This window comes from Plectrocnemia conspersa, unplaced genomic scaffold, assembly GCF_051122295.1.
Source record: "Plectrocnemia conspersa isolate PC_06_02 unplaced genomic scaffold, ASM5112229v1 ptg000013l, whole genome shotgun sequence".
Lineage (NCBI taxonomy): Eukaryota > Metazoa > Arthropoda > Insecta > Trichoptera > Polycentropodidae > Plectrocnemia > Plectrocnemia conspersa.
The window spans coordinates 29,008,183-29,032,073 of NW_028277177.1; the positions used below are offsets into that span (position 1 = coordinate 29,008,183).

General features: G+C 31.6%; 4 protein-coding genes across 7 annotated transcripts; 2 read left to right on the plus strand and 2 right to left on the minus strand.

Moving 5' to 3' along the window:
* Nucleotides 1-382: 382 nt before the first annotated feature.
* On the plus strand, nucleotides 383-1,642 carry thoc6 (THO complex subunit 6). Its single transcript, XM_088201838.1, has 3 exons — nucleotides 383-534; nucleotides 614-1,009; nucleotides 1,104-1,642. The coding sequence occupies exons 1-3, from the start codon at nucleotides 416-418 to the stop codon at nucleotides 1,591-1,593; spliced, it is 1,005 nt and encodes a 334-aa protein (XP_088057964.1). The 5' UTR covers nucleotides 383-415; the 3' UTR covers nucleotides 1,594-1,642.
* Nucleotides 1,643-2,548: 906 nt separating this feature from the next.
* LOC148227775 (uncharacterized) lies at nucleotides 2,549-14,385 on the minus strand. Of its 4 annotated transcripts, none has more exons than XM_088201804.1 (5): nucleotides 14,220-14,385; nucleotides 7,703-7,809; nucleotides 5,102-5,617; nucleotides 4,804-5,033; nucleotides 2,549-3,264 (listed from the first exon to the last, which is right to left on the minus strand). In XM_088201804.1, the coding sequence occupies exons 1-5, from the start codon at nucleotides 14,260-14,262 to the stop codon at nucleotides 2,715-2,717; spliced, it is 1,446 nt and encodes a 481-aa protein (XP_088057930.1). In that variant the 5' UTR covers nucleotides 14,263-14,385; the 3' UTR covers nucleotides 2,549-2,714. The 4 variants fall into 4 exon arrangements, with proteins under 4 accessions (XP_088057930.1, XP_088057932.1, XP_088057933.1 ...); XM_088201806.1 differs by lacking the exon at nucleotides 14,220-14,385 and adding an exon at nucleotides 8,844-10,283; XM_088201807.1 differs by lacking the exon at nucleotides 14,220-14,385 and adding an exon at nucleotides 8,840-10,283.
* Nucleotides 14,386-17,868: 3,483 nt separating this feature from the next.
* On the plus strand, nucleotides 17,869-19,669 carry LOC148227776 (dynein axonemal intermediate chain 4). Its single transcript, XM_088202046.1, has one exon. It carries the CDS (start codon nucleotides 17,945-17,947, stop codon nucleotides 19,667-19,669), a length of 1,725 nt encoding a protein of 574 aa, XP_088058172.1. The 5' UTR covers nucleotides 17,869-17,944.
* On the minus strand, nucleotides 19,662-23,390 carry Rbsn-5 (Rabenosyn-5). Its single transcript, XM_088201526.1, has 6 exons — nucleotides 21,715-23,390; nucleotides 21,508-21,655; nucleotides 21,227-21,444; nucleotides 20,779-21,162; nucleotides 19,964-20,077; nucleotides 19,662-19,894 (listed from the first exon to the last, which is right to left on the minus strand). The coding sequence occupies exons 1-6, from the start codon at nucleotides 22,129-22,131 to the stop codon at nucleotides 19,826-19,828; spliced, it is 1,350 nt and encodes a 449-aa protein (XP_088057652.1). The 5' UTR covers nucleotides 22,132-23,390; the 3' UTR covers nucleotides 19,662-19,825.
* Between the last annotated feature and the right edge of the window lie 501 nt (nucleotides 23,391-23,891).

Genomic DNA, 23,891 nt, shown 5'->3' on the forward strand with positions numbered 1-23,891 from the left:
TACAATTCCATAATGTTGCGACAGTTTATTATGTTTATTATGTGTATAATATATTGTGGCAAGAACTTGTGGGCACAAATGTACGAGCAATAAAATAAATATAAGACTGATTTTAGTCTCATATTTACCCTATTTTAATGTATTGGGCTAACATCTGTTATGTTGTAACGAAATATTTTCGATAAATAAGTATCGTGTTTTTTTCTAAATTAAATGACTGTTTTAACGGCATTTGGCAAACGAAAAAAAAACTAAGACTTAATTTTTTATAAAATTTTAAATATAAACATTCATGTGAAGTATTAAATACAACGAAACGTAAAACATAAAAATATATGTTTGTACATGGTCGCATTATCTCTTCCTTCGTTCTGTTCAAATGTCAAACAGTTTATTTCATCGGGCAACACTCAAGATGCCGGTGTCGAAGATGTTGGGCCGCGACTTGTACTGCACCGTTTTATGTCAAACGTTTTCGCCTTGCGGTCGATATCTCGCAGCCGGAAACTGTTACGGTCAAATTGCGATTTACAAGTTAGTTTATCAATACTATACGCCAGTCTTGAGTTATGTATTGCTAACAGCATGGGTTTGTTATTATAAACACTTACAGCTTGGACAATGTACTCAATCCTCCAGATGACTCCACCGTCTCGAAAAATAAGAAAAACGCGGACTTCATCCTGGACGTTGGCAAAAACATCCAAATTTGCAGCATAATCAGCACCAAGAACTTCTTGATAGCCGGTACGTGCGGAGAAATCCTCGGTTGGGATTGGAAACAGATCAAAAAGTCAAAAGTGGGTCAACCACAGTGGAAGATACCTATACCGGACAACAGACAGAACATCGATAGACCAGATGTCAACTCTTTGTGGTCGAAAGAAGACGACAACTTACTATTTGCCGGATGCGGAGACAACAACATATACGTATTCAACATAACGACTGGAAAACTAGTTAAGACGTATGACGGACACACCGATTACATACATTCGATACATGGATTGTAAGTTATTATTTGTTTATACCTATGTTAATATTTAAAATAATTAACTATATTTTTAATTTTATTCCAATATTAAATATATTATATTTTCTAGAAACTCAACTCTGGTATCTGCTAGCGAAGACGGTAGCGTTAAAGTATGGGACGTTCGAACGTCAAAGTCTTGCAACAACTTCACGCCTCATACAGATCCGAAATTAGCAAGACCAGATCTCGGAAAATGGGTTGGCGCTGCCAGCGTCTCTGAAGATTGGATCGTTTGCGGAGGTGGTCCAAAATTAGCTTTGTATCAATTGAGATCGTTGCAAATCGCTTCGCCGTTCGAGCTGCCCGATCATGGGATACACGTCAGTTACTTCCACGAAGACAGAATCATCGCCGGCGGAACTGCTCCGCATTTGTACACTTTGAATTTTAAGGGCGAGTTGATCGCAGAAATACCAGTTTCAGCGACCACTGTTTATAGCGCCATACAGCAATCTACTCCGCACTGTGTGTTTGCAATCGCTGGATCTAGTCCCGAGATCGATTTTTGTACAAACTTTAATTATAAAGACTTTACGTTACATTTTAGATCTAGTTAAATGTAGTATTGTGTACTGAATTTAATATTAAATAATATTTTATAAGAAATATACTCCATGCTTTTAATTAAATCAAACTATAGTAAAATAATTATGCCGATTTTAATTATAATTCATAGAATATAAAAGAAATCCAAAGAGATGCGAGGCAAGCTGGTGTCGTGTTCCTCAATAGGATGAAGTAGCATAAACTCCTGGCTGATCCTGACTTTGTGAGAACTATGAATTTGTTTTTCTGATGAAATATTCTAGCAAAGTTTTATCTGAATTGAACAATTATCCTGCAAAAAAAACCGTTGATTTAGTGAAGGCTGAAAATTGCATTGAAATCAATATAAAGTGCTTCAAAAGAATAAAAATAATGTACGATGAGATTAAAATAATGCTATTAATTTGTTGAAAAGATATAAAACTGATATTTATTAGAAAACCAAAAGAAAAATATTAATCAACAAAAAATAACAATTTTGCGACGTAATTACATATATGATTAAGGCCCGCCCCTTCCGCTCCACCATACCTACGCCATTGAAATGTTTTTTGTGATGAACTTCCACAAGATGAAATAAAGTTACACTTTGATATAAAAAGTATTTTTTAATTCTTATTCAAGGAAAAGATTAATTAAAATTTATTTGATTTCTAAAATTTGCCTTTTTGTTATAAAATGTGAAAATGTCTTCCCGCTGAAAATGCCCTGTATTCGTATTTTCTAAGTCTGGCCACCTTGTTTCAACGGTAGGGATGAATCTTGTCGTACCTTATATTAAATCATCATAACTGTTCTGTCAGAAACTGCCCGGTTAAGAGGTGTATTAAAGCAATGTTATACCTAAAGCATCCATAGCAGAAGTAATTAAGTTTTGAAGGATATGAAATAACTGAAAACTAGTAATTGTTTAATGATAAACTTTACATTTTAATTATATCATATATTGTCTCAAATTGTCCAGATTCCAAATTTGATTAATAGATTATTAAATTAGAAACAATTCATAGATGAAATTTTATTTTTATAAAATATATATATATAATTACAATTCAACCGTTATTTAGACAAAAAATACAAAAAACTTTTGACTAGAGTAAAGCTATTATTTACATACACTGGTCCCATTTATTTATAAATATCCATGTCCGGCAATGGACGCCGGGATGAAACCTTCACTCCCGTTCTTATTTCTCACATAAAACCACTCGCTGTCTACGTCCGCCTCCACATTATCACCCTGAAGCAACACGACGACGTCTCCCTTCTTCACTGTTAGCGTGTTCACAGATTGTGCACCTTCAAAATCAGATTCTATTACCATCAACGTCTGCCTCGTCACAAAAGCCATGTTATTCGATTCTTTATACAATTGCTTTTTCTTCGCGCATTTGTTATAGTTAATATCATTCTTAGATGTTAGACTGTGTTTAGAAGTGTTGTCGCAGCTTTGCTTCGATTTAAGGCTATTGGCTGTCGCTTTGAGGTATAGTTTATCAAAAGTCTTTTCACTATACGTCGACATAGTGTCTGAAAACATATGATTCGAACGTCCTCTTCCACATTCTGACTTGGATCCTTCGTGAAGCTGTTCCTTTTCAGTGTCAGTCATATTACCACAAGGAGGTGGATATAAATCTAAAGTGCTCTCCCAGCATGGTGTACGTTTATATGATTGATACCTAGAACAAACAAATTATAAAATTAGATACAGCATTGTACCATCGAACAACTATATAGAATTATTCAGATTCTGTACAAATTTTAAAATAACCTTCCATATAAGTAGTATATGCTATTTGAAATCACTTATATATCATAATAGGTGTTTTTTATCAACTACTAAAAATTACAAACATCACTTCATCCAATAAATCTGGAGTAGTGTTAAATATACACTGCCGATATGCCTACTAAAAGTAACACCACGACAGCCACATTGGTGGTATGCTATAGTTGTAATTATATATTTAAGATTGGAAAATATGAAGAGTCAAAGCCAATAAGACCGCTAAGACAAATCCGTTAGGAAAAAATAAAACATTGCATATAGCTCCGTAAAATCGGTCCAGGATCTCAACTGTCCTTAATAAATTAATTGTTACTGTAGAAAACTGTTTCAAAACCAATATTTTGCTACAATGCTCAGATTTATTCAGAGTACGGCCAAAAGCTGAGGCATAATAGCAGCATTGGAGTCGTCATAGCGACTGGTCATAATGCTACGATTCTGTTTGATTGTATTAATTGTGAACCATCATGCGGTCATTGTGTAAATCAACGCGTGTGAAGGTATACGTTGACTCAAATAGTCCTTCAAAACCTCATTAAGACCTTTACAATAGAGTCAGTTTTCCACGAGGACAGAAGTTACAACAGATTTCAATCAAAAGCATTGAGATGCATAATATGGTTCATGATAAACAAGGTGCTTTATCAAGATATTTGTTTCAGGTAAGTGAAAAATATATAAAAACGTCAACAAAATATATCTCGACAGATTGAGGTTACATATAAATGAACCACCAAGAGGTAAAGGCCGCAAGTATTTAGTAGATTTCTGTACATAAGTGTATAAAAAAATTATCATTTTAATTTTTATATTTTTTTAATATCTATTATAGAACATTTTTGATCTTTTTACTTTTTTCTGAAATTTTTAGATTTCTTTACGTGGAAACTTTTTTAAAAAAACCAACACTTTTTCATTTTTGCTAATAATTTTTTTTAGGTATTTGCTAGTTAGCACGGTGCCACGTTCAAAAACCACCAGTTGTTACTCCCCACTGTGTTTCTCGTGACTTTAGAACTATATGCTTTAGAGCAAATAGTAGGGGCGTAAATCAAAAGTTGGCATCTCTTTCTCAATTATGAATAATGATAAAATGAATAGTTCTTGAACTGACTGTGTTAACACAAATATAGTATAGGATCTCAGGGCTACAAATTTATTTTAGTGATGTTTATTAAAAGAGCAAATATTTGTCAGTAAGACTCAGTCTCTTGTAAAGATAAAATAAGTATTCAGCATGCAACTTTTAAAAGTTTATTGAAATAGCTTGCATTTATAAAATATGAATATGTAAAAAAATCATGTAATATAAAATTTATGAAGCATGTAAATGATAGCTGTTATTAAAAGAAAAACGAGAATGTCGGTCTTTATTTAAAGGATAAACTTTATTTTATTTATACAGAGACGAAATACATTATAATTTTACCTCTGAATAGTTGGTAATATTCCAAGCGGTAAGCACGAAGAATATAATATGTATCCTTCTTCTCCATGTGGGGTTTGGACATACAACCATTGTTGATTCTTAAAAATTGCATTTACAACCATCCCCAAAGATAGAAATCCTTCTCGTTGATAGTTTCCTCGTTGCGTTTGATAAAGAATACTCGGATGCGTCACTACAACGGGAATATTTCCCGGATTGTCTATAGAAGCCTACGGACATTTAAAAACTTTAGCACTTAATTGGAAACAAATATATAAACTATAACATCACTACCCACTTTTGTCAAGAACGTGTCTATATTTTTGATTTCATATCCAAAATTCTCTTGATCTGAATGTTTCGTACGTCTTCTCCTGTGTCTATACTTCCTCTCGAAAGTGTTGTGCTCATAATTGCTCTTGCTCTCGAGCCAGGAGTCGCAGTAGCTGCTGTTCGAGTCGCTTTTTCCGTTTTTGGTAACTTCTGAGTTTATATGGCATTTGAACTGCTTTGCGTTCCTTCCGACTATTCTGTCGTTTCCGCCGCTGTCGTAGTAGTCATTGTTCAGCTTTAAATTGTTCCTCTGTATGATGTGCTCTTCAGCGAGGATCTCGCTCTTCCTGGCGAATATCTTTTCAGCGCAAGACGTGTGGTGTAGATCAGCGCTTTCTCGCAGAACCCACGTGAGGGATACTTTGGACGGTCGATGTCCCATTTTGGCATCGAGTGTCAGCACTTTGGTTTCGATTTCTTCATTCGAATCGTTGAGTTCTTCATCGTGAACGTTGCACTGTGCCAGCAAATCAAAGTCGATCTGAAATGATATATATTATACATGAGAATCGTCTCTATGAAGTTACAGATCAATAATCAGAGCCTATATAATATCATATATAAGAAAATATTTACCATTTATAAAAAAAACAACAGCAAGAAACAGCCTTAATTTTAGTTTATTCACGATTTTATTGCTTTTGACGTAGATTTTTGACTTCTGAGAAGTGATAATTGTTTTTACGCTCCTCTATTGACCAAAACTTGGTTTGAGTATACTTTGACCAATACTTTCATATTATAAATCCTTTAAAATATCAGTAAGGATAGCTATCATAATATCCAACTAACTTCTTCTTCCGCTTATTTTCCTCTGATAGTTGTATTTTGGACTTGACCCAGTGAAAGTTTTAAAACTATTGTACAATTAGTTATAGATTTTTCATTAGGTTAAATGCAAAAAATGCATTTCATTCTAACTATAATTAGTTTTAGAACTCCGACTTGAACCAAGCGGAGCTATGTCGAATCGACCGAGACGAACCTTAAAATCTCCAAAAGCAACCGCTTTCTATTTCAACCGTTTGATAGCGCTTAGACAAATAGTTCTAAATTTCAAGAGTTCAGCCCGATTTGCAATACGAGTTCAAAACTAACAACGAGAACTGACACGTATCTGTACATAAATTTTAACTGTTAATAAAAAAAACTTTGTAATTAAAAAATAGGTTTACGATAATCACATATAATTCTTCGGATAATATAGTACATATTTTGGAAAGAAAACATAAATTAGCTTTTGTATTATTGACACGATGCAAGTTTTCAAAAAATGATCACAAAATGAATGACCATATATTATTAGGATGGAAACTGCAAATACTAATCGCAGTGGCGTAGCTAGGGTATGTTCCGCCCAGGGCGATCCTTAAAATTGCCGCCCCCCCTCCATACATTTTTTGCAGGGTCATAAAATCAGCATTTTTTTAAATAATAAATTGGTTATTCGTGGATTTATATATATGTTTTAGTGCATTCAGGGCTAAGAACCACACTAGACGATCCCATCGCGAATATGCCGCCCCCAAGCAAGTGCCACCCGGGGCGGCCCGCCTCCTCCCCCCCCCCATAGCTACACCACTGACTAATTGCGAAAAACCCGAGGCCCTTGTAATCTGTTTTTAGCCAACTCAAGGAAAAATATCCTAACCTATATATTAGTTATCGTCCTTTAATATCTTAGCAAAGTCGTCAAACGACTGATTCTAAAAAAGTTTTAACCACAAATCGAAAATTTAATTACGAAATTTCAATTTTTAAATTGTTAAAGACGCTAAATAATTCACCAATTAATAAGAATTATAGAATATATTTCACAAAAATTGAACATTAATAGAGGCACGGAAATGTTTTCATTAGATATAGAAAAGGCATTTGACACCGACTAATTTGTTTCCCAATTTTAAAAAATTAAACATTTTATATAAAAAAAAAATTATAACAAAAATACAATTTATAATAATATAAACTTAGTGCTTTTCATTGAATTTTGAATGGAACATATATAATATAGGATAAAGATAACATAACCAACAATTTACCATAAAAACAATATTATTAAAAAAAGTAATTTAATTGCCGATATCGCGTGAAACGTTTATGTTACCCAACAAATTAAACAATCTATCTATATCGATTTCTAAACATAACTACAATTAGCATTCTAACCTTTTAAAAAACTCTACAGCAATTAAATAAAAGCTGCATTTTCAATTCCTAACAATGATATTAATACATTGCTTTAAAAGAGGTTTTAAGATTTTTTTAACGTCATTTAAATTATTGTTTTAGACCTCTCTATAAGCTGCAGTTAAATTAGTTGCTATTATATTATATGAAAGGTATTTCCACAAATATATATAGTGATATAGAATTTTTAATATTTATAAAAACATATCCTACTTTAATTGTTTGAAGACGTTAATTTAACAAAATTATTTTATTCTACGAAAACTCTCAATTACTTATATAAAATACCCATAATAAATTAATTATTAATAGGGCTTAGATATTTTTTGATCGTACTATTTAAACAATTATTAAATTATTTATAATATTATTTTACCTGTGAATCGACATTTTGAGGTTCTTCGTAAGCACGGAGAATATCTCCATATCTTCCATATTCTTCAATAACTTCTCCATATGAGGGTGGAGGGTCGTCTACCACTTCTACAAACGCACAAAAATAAATTTAATTTAACAATATTTATCATTGTTTATTTTTAATAACTCTATTTCACTAACAAATCGAACATTGTTTTATTATAGAAGCAAAAAATGCTTTCTCTACTTTCTTTTATATTTTGCACACACAGCTTAATTTTATTGTTATAATTTCTTTTGTAACATTATTATTATGTCTTTAATCGGGCATAATAAGAAGAAGACAAAACGAAATAGTAGACCGATCTCTCCGAAGGTCGGCACTACACTGGAGTGAACTATGGATCATCCATAACGATATATTGTTGTTATGTGAGTTATAACGATATTTATTATTTATATATTATAGTCATGACTAAGACAATCTAAATCATTGATGGAAAAGTATACCTTATCATTAACATAAAAAATAATTTATAATAATATCTTACAATAAATACTATACACGTTATGTATTTTGCTAAATGTGTTTCAGCGGCGCTCAAACTTATACTGAAAAACATGATATTTTAATAAAATAAATAATGTTTATTAGCATTTTCGTAATCTTTTGGCATTTCAAAAAAAATTGTCCGCAAAATTCATGTCAACAAAAAAAATGTACGAATTAAAAAAAAAAAATTTTCGTTACTACCGGTATTTCATTTTGTTATACCGGTAGTGATACACGGTATGCTTATATCTTAGATATTTATTATTGTATCCTTTCTAAGAAATATTTAATTGCACTGGTATTATATACTATAGAAGCACAAATGTGTCATATAATGCGATTTTAATTTGAAGTCACTACGTAATGGCATGTTTTATAATGAGTCAGATTTTATATATAATTTGTTTAATCTAAAATAAATTAATAACACTGCTAATGGCTTTAGTAATAAATCACATTTAACTTACACTAATGCAGTTTATGATTTTGCCAGATTAAAAACATTTTTTTTGTACGAGAAAAAACTTTTTAATAATGACATGAATTATATCAATGTACTTTTGTCACTTCAAGATAAATAAAATAAGCCCTCATGCAAATTACCGACATTTTAAGCACCGCTGGTTTAGGCCAAGGTTCCCACGAGCAGCACACCCCACCACACTCTCGACAATCAGTACTGTGCGTTTTTTGTTCTCGGACCGTTTATGCCCACGATCGATCCATCGCCTCACAGAATTCACTAATTTCGATCACACGATCCTAAATTTGTGCCTCGCGCCGTCCCTGTATTTTCACATAACGTACGTCCGATATGATATTTTCCGTGAGCGTCGAAAAAAGAATGCGGTCGTGTTGCAGTCACGGCCGCCAATTAGGGGGGCGGCGCCGGCTCGTCTCGACCTTTGCCCCCTAATATCAGATACGGCTCTGGCCGCGGACGGGGCCTCTGCCCTCGGCCTCTTGCCATTTTAATTAGCGAGCGTCACCATCTGGCGGCGTGTTTGTGCCTCACCCTGACAAACTACCCTTTCGCGTTGGCTAATTAGGGATGAAATTATAGTAAAGCGCAAGAATAGATGCGCTACTAAAATAGCATCTAGCGGTGACGGCGCGTCCACAAGCTGTGGAAGCGCCGCTTCCTTTCATTTATAACGCGAAAGATTGATAGGCATAATGTTTTGATTTCTATACTGTTTTTTGAGAATTATTGTGAAAGTCATTCAGATGCATTCAACGTTGAGTTGATGATCGAACACATCTTTTAGTTATATAATCATTAGGCTCGTTTTAGGTGGATGTACTATGTGGTTATAAAAGTTCTATACTTGTACAAGTCGTTTCGAATACAGCAAACTTTTTAGTTAGAGCAAGATTGAATAACGACGTTTAATTATCGTATCTAGCCTATAAAACAGTGAAAGCGCCTCTTGTTTAGCATATATATGTTACAGTGAATGTGCATTTTTTAGTAAAGTTATATTTCACTAGTACAAATATAATTACATTTACTAGGCCAGTCAGAATGTAACAAAACAATTGGTTTATTATTATTATATTTTCACATGTGAAGTCCATACATATATTTTCACTAGTAGATATATATGTATACTAGCGAAAATATAATTTAACTGATAGGAGCTAGTGAAATTATATGCTATCCTAAAATGTCCATAAAACTCAATTTGACAATTGCGAAACGTACATTTGGTGTTCAAATCCAAACCAAACCTAAATAAAGTTCTAAACTAGATTTAGAAATTTTATTAGCTCAAGTGCAAAGTACAAACTAAGGCAATTCATCTCTCAGGAGAAGTGGAAGAAAACGTAAGTTGGATAAAACACTGTTTTAAAAATATGAAAGCTATTTTCACCGATATTACTAGTATTGGACAAAGTATATTCAAACCGAATTTTGGTCAAAAAAAAAACCACTATCACTTCTCAGAAGTCAAAAATTCACGTCAAAAGCAATGAAATCGTTGTTAAATTGTGGTTAGGTTTGGATTTTAACAGCAAAAAGACGTTTCGCAGCTGTCAAATTTAGTTTTAACGTAAGTTTAGGGCAACAACAAAATTATTTTACTCTGCGAAAACTCTCAATAACTTATATAAAATCCCCCTAATAAATTGATTGATTATATAGCTTAGATATTGCATAGTAAATAATTTATTTTTAAATTATATATTATTTTTTCCATGAGTAATAAATGTAGAAAACTTTCGGTTAATTTATACTCTTCGTTAATTTTACAGTTTGCTTATTATGAATAAAATAGTTAAAGGCATGTAATAAAAGATTGGATCTATCGATTATTATGATAGATTAAATTAACCACATAGTTTTTCAAGCATTGCCGATTTTTTTATGATGTAAGTTTGAGGAGCTTAAAACTATTTTCACTAATTAAACTGTTGTTTAAAATACGTGATTTAATGCAACCAATTAAACATTGTAAAATAAAAAAATCCATTATCGTCATAAAATTGTAATTTTGCCGAAAGAACGCTATGGCGCTTTCGTGTGTAATATTTTTTTTATTGTTGTCTTGTTTTAATGTATATTTTTTACCGGTGTTCATACAGCACAAGTTATAACGATCGTATTCATACAGTATATCATTTTTTGTTTGACGAGTAAGATCATAAAATTAAGCCGCAGGCTTAATTTCGTCTCTTCTACGCTTTGTGTTTAGTTAGCACAGAGGATGTGAAAAAAGCATAATGTTCAATGATTTTATAGATAATAATTAAAAGGATAATATCATTGTGTGTGCTAAGTTGTAAAGTTGGCTAAGAAATAACAGGTCATTATAATGATTAAACTTTGCGTGTCAGATTATATGATATAACTTGTACTATCAAAAGAGGTGAACTTATGCTAATTGGTGTTTTGTTTTCAATATTTAACTGCCACTAATGAGCTATGGTTTCATTTATTAATTTAGGTATATCTGCTCAAGATATTTAATTGTTTTTTTTACCTTTGTAACTAGCTTAGAACTAAAATAATATATTGTGACCCTAAGGTAGAAAACGGTTAAAATATTTTCAAGTTTACCTAATTTTTATGGTGATGCTACTAAATATTTTTTTCGTGTACTTTTAATTTATATTTTCATAAATATTATATATCAACATATCTATGGCTTTTACAATTTTTCACACAAGCTCTTATCTTATATTTTATGTATTGAAATTTTGATTCTTGAAATACTACTGTAATCAGTATTTCTATGTGGAAACTTTGTATAATATTAATTTTAAAGTTGCTTGCCAGCTCATAAAGTTCACTTCTACATAACTACAATATATAGGCTTCGGTATATTTTTTTATATTATATCTGTTGTACCTATCAAATTACTTTAATTTTTGAAAGTTGTAAATAACAGAGTTTTTCCTTAACAAAACATTAATGAAATGGGCTTTTCAGAACACCAAAAAATTGCACAATAGCTACACAAACTTTCGAAACACAACATAAAAACTCTTATTACAAATATTTTTCTTCATTGTCTAATTGTCTCGCTTTAGATAAGAATTGTTATACGTATCCTTTATGATTATGTGTATGTATATCAAAAATTATAATAGGTCCAGGCACAACTGTTTGGGGCACCTCAAACATATTTTTAACCATGATATTTAACTGGAAAGTTCTGTAAGTAGATATTTTCGAGTAATAATGTAATATGAATAACTTGCTTCATATTTTAATATACTGGAAAGTATTAAAATTATGCGGCAAAAAATAATGGATATTTTTACTTTCACGCCGAGAAACATTTTTTTCAGATATGACTCTAAAATTTACTTTTCGGTGCAATTAACGTTTATAAAACGGGTATTGCTTATTGGCCTGACAACCTTAAAGTAATGAATATATATAAAACGAACAAGTTCTAAATATATACCTTAAGCTTAAATTTAAAGAGCACATTTCTGAAATTCGCTTTAAATGGCTTGCCACCATCGCGACCTATAGACCGATATTTTATAGAAGTAGCGTATTAGCAACTTAAAATAAAATTGAAATATATAAAATATTAATCAGCCTTTTTTAAAATGTTGCTTTAGTGTGAAGTAACATAATGAATGATATTTTTAAAAACTTATTATATCATAAAATTAAATTTTAAAGAACATTGTAATTACATATTAAAAAAAAGTAGTAGAAAAATAGGTTTATTATCTAGATTAAGAAATATATTAAGTATAAATACAAAAAAAAAATTTACAATAGTATAATATTGCCCCATTTTAATTATTGTGCAACACTATTAAATATGTTAAATAAATTAGACAAACAAATGTTGCAAAAATTACAAAATAGGGCAATGAGAGTAATCTTAAATAAAAATAGATTAACTAATTGTAAAAGTATGATTGATAGATTAGAATGGTTGAATGTTCAAGAAATATTGAGTATGAATGTTTTAGTATTTATATATAAGTTAGAAAATAATATGTTACCAGAATATTTTAATAAGTATTTAATAAGAAATAAAGATGTACATAAATATAATACTAGAAATAGAGAAAATTTAAAGATAATTAAGTATAAGAAAACGAGTACGGCTAGGGGAATTATGTACGGAGGTTTTGATTTATATAATAGTCTTCCAAGAGAAATCCGAAACAGCAAAAATATAACGGGTTTCATAAATGGAATAAAAAAACACCTTCGTACATATAGAAATAAATTATAATATTAAGTCTTTATTACTGTATATTTTTATTTTTTCTTTCTGTTATGTATTTTTTATATATTTTTATATATGTTTACTAAATTTGTTAGATGTAAAGATTAGCTATTAAGCTAAATAAATTAATAAAATAAAATAAATAATAATAATAAAACTTTATAGAAAAATAGTTAGCAAACGAAATATTATTTGCGATAGAGCCAATATTTGTAGTTCCGCCACTGATTATTCCAGCATAATCTGCTATTCTTCTTTCGACACTATAATTTGAAGAACAACCCATTGAAATGAAGAAAATGTCTGTGCCTTTTTTATTGAAATATCATTAAATTTATACATACATATGCGCAGGGTTATAATGACCGCATCGACCTACAGTTATTTATGAAGAGCCGCGTTCACGGAATCTTCACCATTTTCTCACGACCGGTCCAAAAGTGGGTGTAACTAAAGGCATTATCGTGAGATGGAAAGGATGCAGAAGCAGGGCCGTTTCGGACAGACCCTTTGGCCCTCGTCACGATCGTGATCGGTACGCCCCGAAACCGAAGCGCCCAAAAAGCTCTCACCACACAGCTTTTACCTGGTTTGTCAAGAATCTCTTTCAGCGTGCTTCTTACGTGAAGATTTGTGAGCCATCACTGGACAGTAAAGCAACAAAAATAATCAGTTTAAATGATATTATATCAATAAAACATTAGGCACACTGACATCAATAGCAGTATTGACATAAAAAAATACCAGTAAAAATGATTTCGTACTACTATTGTATTTTTTAAATGTCTTTGATTATGTACCACGAAAAAATAATGCATCCATTTGCAATTTTTAAATAATTTTTGAGTTGCAGAAAATCTCTTGAGGTAACTGTTATCTGAAGCTCGAATGTACCCAAGTAAATATAAGGCATTGCTACTCAAATGTTGTTCATGGACCACTGCCAGTAAGTGTTCCACTTATTACCGAGTAAAATATAAACAAATAATAAGTATATGTGGAATAATATATCAATATAAACCCTATTCATCTCCCCACACTTCCCAGTTTTGCTTTGTAAAAACTCCTTTTATCTCATTAAAAATATTTTGAAAGCATTTTTTTTTCAACTCCAAATAAAGACATAGTTTCAAGTACTACATAAAATAAACTTTTATTATAAATATTTTCATATTTCTAAACTTTTTTTGTGCATGAATAAAAAACTCAGTTAAATGTCAATATTAAGAATATCACAAAAATGGTACTACTTATTACTAAACAATATTGAAACGCTTACTTGATTTGCTTGACTTGAAGAAATTAGCTATCTTTTTCAGCATGGCGCTCAGATGAAGATCCGTGGATCACTGGTGAACAGTATAGCACCATTCTAGCGTAGGAACTATGCTCCGATGAGTTCCTCTTCGCTCAGATGCATCAGATAGGCACTGGAGTGTGTCAGACATAAGGAGAAATGTAGCGATCTTGGATATATGTAAAATTTGCGACTAAAGGCCAATAAACTTACTAGATTCGTTTCGAATAAATAAACAGAAGGAAACTGCGTAGGCAATCGGCGAAGAAAATATTTATGGTTAAACACTATAATTAATTAGGATTCCAAAAAAGTAACGGTCGTGATTTTACAAAATAATAATATAGGCTTGTTCGTGTGTCAAAAATTACGATCTCAACGCAAAAAATGTATGTGTGTATATATAATACACAGAAATATTACAAGAAGGTCACGCATGCTCTCTATGAGGTCACGAAGCTGTCCAGAAAGCGCCGACTTCCAAGAAAGGCACGCCCAATATGTAAAAGTTTTTTTATCGTAATTTTAAGGAAAAAAATTAATATTATTATTATTTTCTCTATATATATTAAAGAAAGTTAAGTTTATATTATATCTGTATGTCTGGAATTATTCCAAGAACGAATAATTTTATCGCGACACTATATACAGATGATCCAATTTGAGCTTCCTATGAAGGCAGCACTGTAAATCAGACAGTTGTCAATAATCACGCGTGTTCAATATGCCAAATGTTAGTTTGAAACAATACATTTACGAAATGAACCATTAACCACTGCTCACCGCATTAAAATCGTTCAATTGTTATATATAAATAATAATTCTATACTAACTGTGTAATGAAATTACAAGAAGATTATGGTAATTTGCATCGTTCTACTGAGCTAACATTCGCAAGGTAGTGAAAAAAAATTAAGATAGGGTAAAGCCTGTGCAAAATCGTGCCCCCCTGTTCAGCCAAGAATATTGCTGCTGTAAGTGAAAGTGTGGCTGAAGACCCGGAATTGTCGATTCATCGGCGTTCAAAGCTTTTGGGCTTTTCTTATGATTCCCTTTGACACATTTTGCATCTAGCGTTCATATTATGACTTTTTTTATGAATATTACAATATTATGAACACGCCATAAATAATTCTCAAATTGTATGTAGGACGTGAAGGTATTCAAAGCGACGAACGAAGCGGGAATAACGATAGAGCGGCGGCGGAGAGCATATTGCGAGCCTAACCAAACAAGTTGGCCCTAAAACTCCTTGATGATGATGGTGATAATGAACTGCAGACATGCGAATGACAGACCGATTAGTTGTACCAACCTTCAGCGTTACAGCAATAACACTATTGTCAACTGAAAAAATGATTCTGAACATCTGTCAAAATATTTTGTCTCATTTAATATAAATATTGACCAGTACAATTTAAAACAAATTCCAATTGCAATTAATATAAATTGAAAATAACCAAAAAAATTACAATACTAGTATTATATTACCCTACTTCAATTATTGTGCAATAATTTTATATATGCTTAATAAATTAAATAAAACGATATTACAAAATAGGGCAATGAGAGTAGTTTTAAATAAAAATAGATTTACTAGTTGTAGAAGTATGATTGATATATTGAAATGGTTGGATTTTCAAGGAATATTAAAGATGATTTTTTTAGTATTTAGAAGCTAAAAATATCATTATCAGCTTGAATAATTCTAAAGTTTTAAAGACCACTGGTTTGTGTTGAGACGCTTAGCGAGAAATATTACGATTTTTATTTTACAACACAAAGGGCGACGACAAGTAGATAAAACAAATATAGTTAATATTATTATTATAAATCAATATTCCCATTTAGGGGACTTACTTAAACTTGAAGAAGAAAATTGTAATAAAAATAAACATAAACGATGATATCAAACCTAATATTGATTTTTTTATTAGCGGATATTTTCTAAAATTAAACAGATGAACTTTTATGATATAAATTTAGATATTTATAAGCTTTGATGTTTTATAAACACATTTTTCTAAAATACTTCCCTCCCTTCGAATGAATCATGTAGATCGGTCATATTGATTAAACATTCTAAACACACTACACATTATGTGTACGAAAGGTATTTTTCAAGATACAGGCAACGTTTATAGTATCTTCTAATGTGATTTACTAATCTAATAAATCGAATCTAGAGGTAATATATACAATATTTATGATATAAACTTCATAATATTATATGTGTAAAAATATATTATGTTTCTTTTCTTTATTATTGATTAACTAAATAATTGAATGGATATACAAATGAGTTTCACTATTTTAAAGTAGTATTATTTTTATTTTTAAAAACAAGCTATTTAAAATGCACGATAATAATATAATTGGATTGTATAAAATCAGATTTTATAAATATTGTAGACTTCATTCATATTATGTATAGTTTATAATGTTTTATGTCACTCTTAGTCCAGTTCGTCTTTTTATTGTAGTAAAAGTCGGCACCTAATACATAAAAAAACCTGGGTTCCAATTCCATAAGGACCACAGTGTTTTTCAATATATATATATATATATTATATGGGAGATCAGAATTAATCAATATACTATAATACAATTCTGATCGATCATCACAGGTTAGGTTATCCTAGAATATCCTTATCTCGGAGATCAATACAGTAATGAATAATTAAAATAAATTCGTATTTGTGCATAGTGACTTATTAATTGTAAGCTCTAATGATAAATATATGTCATTAATTTACAGATTGATTTCAGTCTGATGTCCCATTACTTACTTAGTAGTTGTTGATTGTATTCACTTGTAACTATGGATTCCAACTATTCGAACATCGAATAATCAAACTACTACTATTCAAATATATTCGAATATTAAATAGTTTCTGAAACAAGAAAACAATATTTAAAATTAGAATCAGTCGGCCAAAAAAAATTGAGCTAAAATAAAGGTCACCTCAAACATTCTTCGTTTGCCCCATGACTGCTAAATAAACAGAAAAGTCTGACGTGACCTTTTTTTAATCTAAAAATATTTCATTAAAATTTATTACGAATTTCATCACCGAATTTTTTTTTGAAGGGGAGAAATTGCTACAGAAGCTCAAAAAAATAAATGGTCTTTTTGTAAATTTTTATTCAAGGAGAATAAAAACTTTGAGGAGAATGTATGGTAATCTTATCTAGTATATGGATCAGCTATTAATATTAAAATGTGTGATACTTACAATATTATCAGTTAGGTTATCTCAATTGCTAAGTAATCCATATATTTATTAATAAGTAGTATTCCACTATTAAATACTTGAATCCATTCATTTAATACATACTATCCAAAAAATATTACTATTATATTAAAAATTATTTATTCATTTATTTTTTTCTATATTATTGTTATTAATTTCTAACACTTACTATAAAATACCTGCATAGAAATGATTGCATTACCTATAAATGAAAGCTATAATGAAGATGGTAATTTAATTAATGCTACTCCAGCTCATTAAATATATGAAATATAACTCTTAATTAGATTTATATACTATTTATTGTTAATAAAAACTATTATATGGATAATGAATTTTATTTCAGGTATAGATGAGCCAATACCGCAATCATCTGAAACATCTACAACTGATCAAGATCAAAATAGACCAAAAAAGTTGGTAAAAATTAGTTTGGATGACTTAATATTACCCATGGAAGTCCCAGCAGAATCTGAAAATATAATCAGTGATGAAAATCTATCAAAGTCTATTGAAAAAACATATCCTAAAGAAATCGTTATAATATTGACTGAAACAATCACTTACTTGCTGTTTGAGCTGCCTTGTAAAACAGTCGATAAAAAATCTGAATATGGCACTGCGGTTGAAGAAGATAATATAAAGTATGACTTTCTATCGATCGGCAAAGGCAGAAATCGCAAGACTCTCAATAACGAAACTCAAACTGTTGAGCGCATTGTGAGAATGAAATTTACAAGCATTCCCAATATCGAACTGAAGAATAGTTACGCATTCGCTTCGAAATGGGATATGTTCGATTCGTTCGCGGCGCAAAAACAAAATGGAGATAAAGTACACAAATTAAAAACGTCTCGCTCTTTAGAATCTGATGACATAGATAAAGACGCATTTGTGTGTTTAGATAATTCGATATCGTTGTTTAATTCTACTATCATAATGGAGCGGGTTTTATCTAATAATATATTTAAAACGCAACACGAGTTTTTTAAAGGACTTTTGATGGAACAGTGCAAAGATAAGAAGCTATTACACCTATGGTCGTTTATCTGTGAAGACGTTCACAATTTGGCCGTGACTGAAATATGCTGGAATAATAAAAATAATGATATTTTGGCTATCGGTTATGGTAAATACTTTTTTACTGACGATAAGAACGGATTTGTTGCCGTTTGGAGTATTAAAAACCCGATGCATCCAGAGCGGATCTATAAATTCTTGACTCCGGTCACCAGTATGGGATTTTCTAAGAAATATTCCAATCTATTAGCGATTGGTTTTTATAATGGCGATATAAAAGTTTTAGACATTACACACAGAGAGAAGAAGATCATTGCTCATAACGATAGAAGTGTTTCTCCGTCGTACGGTCCCATCTGGAGGATCATGTGGCATTACTTCGCCGAAGACGAACAATTGATATCTATAGAAGATAACGGAGAAATAAATAAGTTCACCTTTACAAAGACAAAGATATTGATCAAAACGCAGTTGATGAAAATCATGGAAGTGAACGGCGATCCACCAGAGCAGGAAATCAAAGAAAAAGATATCGACAGCATTTCCATAACCAGAAACTCGTCGTGCGTCGTATTCTGTTGTCACTTATCTTTAAAAGACATTTATTTCATCGGTACTACCAGCGGATACGTTTATAAATGTTCCATGAATAATTTGCATCAATACATCGACGTTTTTGAAGCACATGACGGTCCAATAAGTAATATTCAATTTTCTAATTTCAACGATAAAATATTCTTAACATGCGGCGCCGATTGGTGTGTTAAAATATGGATTGAAGGCATATACGAGCCTTTAATAGTTCTAAAGACCGGAGGAACTGTAGAATTCGCAGCGTTCTGTCCGACACATTCGACGATCATAGCAGCGATCAGTAATAAAAATATTTATCTATGGGACTTAAACAATTCTTATAACATGTTACTGATGAAGATGAAGATAGATGAAAAATTATCGCAGTTAACTAAAATGAAATTTACGATGGACGGAAAGAACCTCATCACGGGCGATCTGAAAGGCGGAATACACGTTTACAATCTATCATGCATGGTTAGATTCGAAGGTAACGAAAACAATCTTATCGATACCATTAAACAGGTGCTACTGATCAAACCAGACTTGTTGAAAAAATTCACAAAGCAAACACATATTTTGTAATTAGTAACTATTTATTTGGTGCCGATTACAAAAATAAACGTACAATGATTAAAGTGCATGCGAGTTGTTTGTAATCATAAATGTGTAGTAAATTGAGTATTGAATATATTAAGTAATATTATATATATTAATTAATATTAGATTTTTGGTATTTCATTAAGCATTGAGAGATTTTCTGCTGTACTCTTGCTTCAATTCCTTCAGATTTCTTTCTAATATAGCAACCTGTAAAAGAAATATATAAATATGTATTAATTTAGTTTGATAAATAATCATATTACAACACAAAAATACCTCTTCAAATCTCATTTCTTCACGTGCTTGTTTAATATATTCTCTAATTCTATTCATTTGCTCCACCAGTGGATCTTCTTCATCTTTTTCTAAGAACGATTCCTTTTGCACTACCTACAAGTTAAAATTAGGAATAGTAATAATCTTACAAAATGTAATAATATTTTGCTGTGTAAAAGGCAAAGAATATATAGAACATTTTTTATCTATGTTCTCAAATTTTCTAAATTATTTTAATGTTAAATAAAACTCATTCTTTATTGATTTAAGTACTGTGGTAAATATTTAATTAGTATATATATTTTTTGTGGCTATATGATTCAATGTCACATTTGAATATACATTAATATGTATATGTTTACTTTTAATAACAATTATTGTTTGTTAACACATTGTAATTTAATTCATTTAAGCATTCATTTTGACCGTTAACGGATTATTTTATTCAATGATTTTCTCATTACAAAAAAAGTTAAACTTCATCTATACTCTTAACGAATTTTTCAAGTGATTTTCCTTACTTAGTAATCGTACAATGTTTTACTTACATTAGTAAACTATTGCACAAAAATATTTTTTTGTTATATAATGTAATGCATGTAAAGATTATAAAATAGCCCTTAATGCTTAAAATAAAATGTAATATAAATAAATTGTATGGTTTTAAAATTGTCTTAATGTAATTTTTTCGGGCCTCGCAAAAATTTACACTGGCCTTGATTATACTAAATAATTTTCCAAAATGTCTGTTGATAAATATTATAAAATTGTTTTTGTTTGTCACTTTGGACCTTTAATACTTAAAGATATATTACCGTCCAGCCTTCTTGAGACGTTCCTCGACTTGTCGACGATTCATCGCCATATTGTTTCTTAACTAGACTATTCTCCAATCTCCTTCTTTCCAATTCGATTCTCCTTTCAGCATTTGCTCTATTGATTTGACGTATCTCTAAAATTTCAGCTTCACTAGGAACAGGCGGCAAATTGATAATTTCCTCTTTTACAAAATACGCAGCAGCTTGTCTGATCGCTTTTTGCAACTGAGTGGTTTGACTACCGGGAGGAGCGATTTGCAAAGATATTATCTGCTTACTCAAGCTATCGATGCCTTCGGCGTACTTAGCAATCTTTGTCTTTAAAATACTCATGTCGGATAAGTGATATGTCATTTCGCCTTCTTTCAGACTGGTACACATCTAAAAGCAAGCTTTAACAATACAAGTAATACAACAAAGTTAAGCAATAACTAATTTTAATTACCTTCGAATACATTGCAATAGCTGGTAACGTCTGCTCCATCAAGCTACGCATTTGCTCATACCCCGTCACTAGAATTGTTTTTGAATTCCTACTATCTTGCAGCTGCTTACGTAGCTCAATCAAATTATAGCAATGCTCGCACAATCGAAGCCCGTTCTTTGATAAATCGGTATTGCTTTGAAGCTTATTGATGTTCAACGACGGATCTATCATACATCCTATATAACATAAATTTATAATTAGAACTTATTATTATCAAAAATCACTTTTACAACACTTACTCGCAATGTTTAAATCAAAGAATTGGGAGCAATTGTTGCACAATATAGCACCGCATAAGCGACAGTGATGTTGGCGACGGGCTATGTTAAACTGCTTTGTACATCCAGGACACAGCGTAACCGAAGATCCGTCTAACCACGGTACTATCTAAAAAATAATTAACTTGTCAATACAACTCTATGACAAATGTAATACATGATTCGTACTTCTTGTTCGTATGCTTTGCGAAGCGATTGATCAGTCGGCATATTTGCCACAAGTTTATCTAGTCTAATTAATAGTTTATTGGTTTCGGCAGCGTATTTCTCCTGCTTCGCTGATCGTACGGCTTTATAGTAATCAGAATGGTTTCTGATACAACCTATCGTTTGTATCTCATGATAGTCTATGTTTTCTTCGGGCACAAACTTGAGCGTCCTGTCAAACGTTTCTTTCCAGTCTTTCTCGTCGAGATTCAGAATTTTTTTCTTGGCTTTTCCAAAAATATCTTTCAATGATCTCAATACGTCCTGATCGTTGTGAATCGATTCGAAATGAACTGTCAGTTGCTCTTGCGACTTCAGATCAGTCTTGCAAATTGGGCAGAGGAACCCTTCAATTATATCTCCCTGATTTGACGACATTTTTTATTAGATCGATTATGACCACTTAGCGTGACAGCTTCCACCCTACATACGTCAAACTTTGACAACTAAGTATATTTTGGCCGTAATACCACGATTTTTGCTCTTGAAAAACTAAATTTTCATAAAAATAAAAATATATTAAATTAGGTTGTATAATAAATTTGCGTCGTTTATTTTGCTTATGTTACATTAAACACATTTTTTCTGTTATAAGTAGTATAGTGGAACCTGGCTCAACGAGCACTTCCCATAACAAGAAATTCGCATAACGAGCAAAACAAACTGTAAAAAATGACTCGCTTAAAGAGCGTCGTTCGCATAACGAATGACGGGGAGAATACCGAGAAGTTCCGGATTGTGCCAAAACTATGCTTACCATATTTATGATACATAAGCAGCTACCAAAAAACGTCATTTCAGTCATTTTTAGATTATGGGATATTGATATGTGCTATGTTGAAATACAGAATGCTAGTGATTGCTAAAAAAATGCCGTCAAACTTTTTTTGTTCATATTGCGACGCTGAAATGTGCTAGGTTAAATAACGGGATTCTGGGAAAACTAAAAAAGGTCAATGAAATAAATGGGGACAATCTTGTTTTAACGCCCCCAAATGACCCCGCCTACCCTCCCTATTCAAATGACGTTCTTAGTAAGAAAGCCGTACCCTAAAATAATAGAGGTTACAATTTGACAAAAAAAGTATATTTAATTTACAAATTTAATCGTGGTTGTGATGCTCTAGAAGTCGCTCATAACATCAATACTGTGATAATAATAAATCAGGGCGTTCAAGGAATTTAATAGAATAGCGTTTAAAAGCTTTTATCTGAGTGGAGAACCGCTAAACATTGCAGAAATTAGCGAACAAGCTCATATATTCACCGCAAACAAAGTTCAATCATCTGAATTCAGTGGGAAAGGTCCAAAAGTTAAAAACGTCTTGCTCAATAATTATCTTAGTAATTATTAATAAATTTCTTATGACGAAGTTTGTAATTTGTGAATAAATTTCGATTAGACTGTGTTATCTAATATATATTTATTAATCAGTGAAAGAATTGTGGGGGCCGATTTATATATGTATTTATTTTATTATGACCAAAACTTGCCTGGTTACACTGACGTGACAGCGGCACATTCTCTTGGTGGACTTTGACGAATAGACATCGGCGGTGCTGCCTCGTTCACCATCCATTCATTACTATATCAATAACATGTAAACTAAAATATATTTCAATAAAATATTACTGCAGCGACTCAATCTGTATCTAATTTCCACCCGCCAATATCCATCCGACAAATAATTAATGTGTAAATCTTTACCACACGATTATATTCGTAAAAAAAATCGTTTTTGAACGTGTGAACCTTTTGTGGATGAACATTTTGTCGCGTGAACGTTCTGTTGTATGAAAATTTTGTCCGTGGACATAATGAACTAGTGTTTTGACGTGTAACCGTTATTTATATGATCATGGGGCCGGGCGAACGAGGCGCCGGTAAGCACGACACGTACTTTTTTGCGTCGCCAATCAAGTAAATCCTCCGTTGCCGCTTCGCCTCGGTGCTTCCAGCGTAGCTACAGGGTTCTCAACTGTATCAGTTACACACGCTATCAATTTTTGTGAACAAACGGCGACATGATAACCCTACAACACCACAACGATCATTCGTACCTCAAACGTATGGTCAATTCTCCAGATATTGCTCCTGTGGATATTTAATCTTTTTCGCTCGCTTTCAGCAAAAGTAA

Coding starts and splice junctions, on each gene's coding strand:
- LOC148227775 (XM_088201804.1), bottom strand. CDS start 14,262: ATGCTGAAAAAGATAGCTAATTTCTTCAAGTCAAGCAAATCAA. Junction 7,810..14,219: donor CTTCAAGTCAAGCAAATCAA/GTAAGCGTTTCA, acceptor GTGCGTTTGTAG/AAGTGGTAGACGACCCTCCA. Junction 5,618..7,702: donor CTCAAAATGTCGATTCACAG/GTAAAATAATAT, acceptor ATATCATTTCAG/ATCGACTTTGATTTGCTGGC.
- thoc6 (XM_088201838.1), top strand. CDS start 416: ATGCCGGTGTCGAAGATGTTGGGCCGCGACTTGTACTGCACCGTTTTA. Junction 535..613: donor GGTCAAATTGCGATTTACAA/GTTAGTTTATCA, acceptor AAACACTTACAG/CTTGGACAATGTACTCAATC. Junction 1,010..1,103: donor ATACATTCGATACATGGATT/GTAAGTTATTAT, acceptor TATATTTTCTAG/AAACTCAACTCTGGTATCTG.
- LOC148227776 (XM_088202046.1), top strand. CDS start 17,945: ATGGAAGTCCCAGCAGAATCTGAAAATATAATCAGTGATGAAAATCTA.
- Rbsn-5 (XM_088201526.1), bottom strand. CDS start 22,131: ATGTCGTCAAATCAGGGAGATATAATTGAAGGGTTCCTCTGCCCAATT. Junction 21,445..21,507: donor CTTTGATTTAAACATTGCGA/GTAAGTGTTGTA, acceptor TATGTTATATAG/GATGTATGATAGATCCGTCG. Junction 21,163..21,226: donor CTATTGCAATGTATTCGAAG/GTAATTAAAATT, acceptor GCTTGCTTTTAG/ATGTGTACCAGTCTGAAAGA.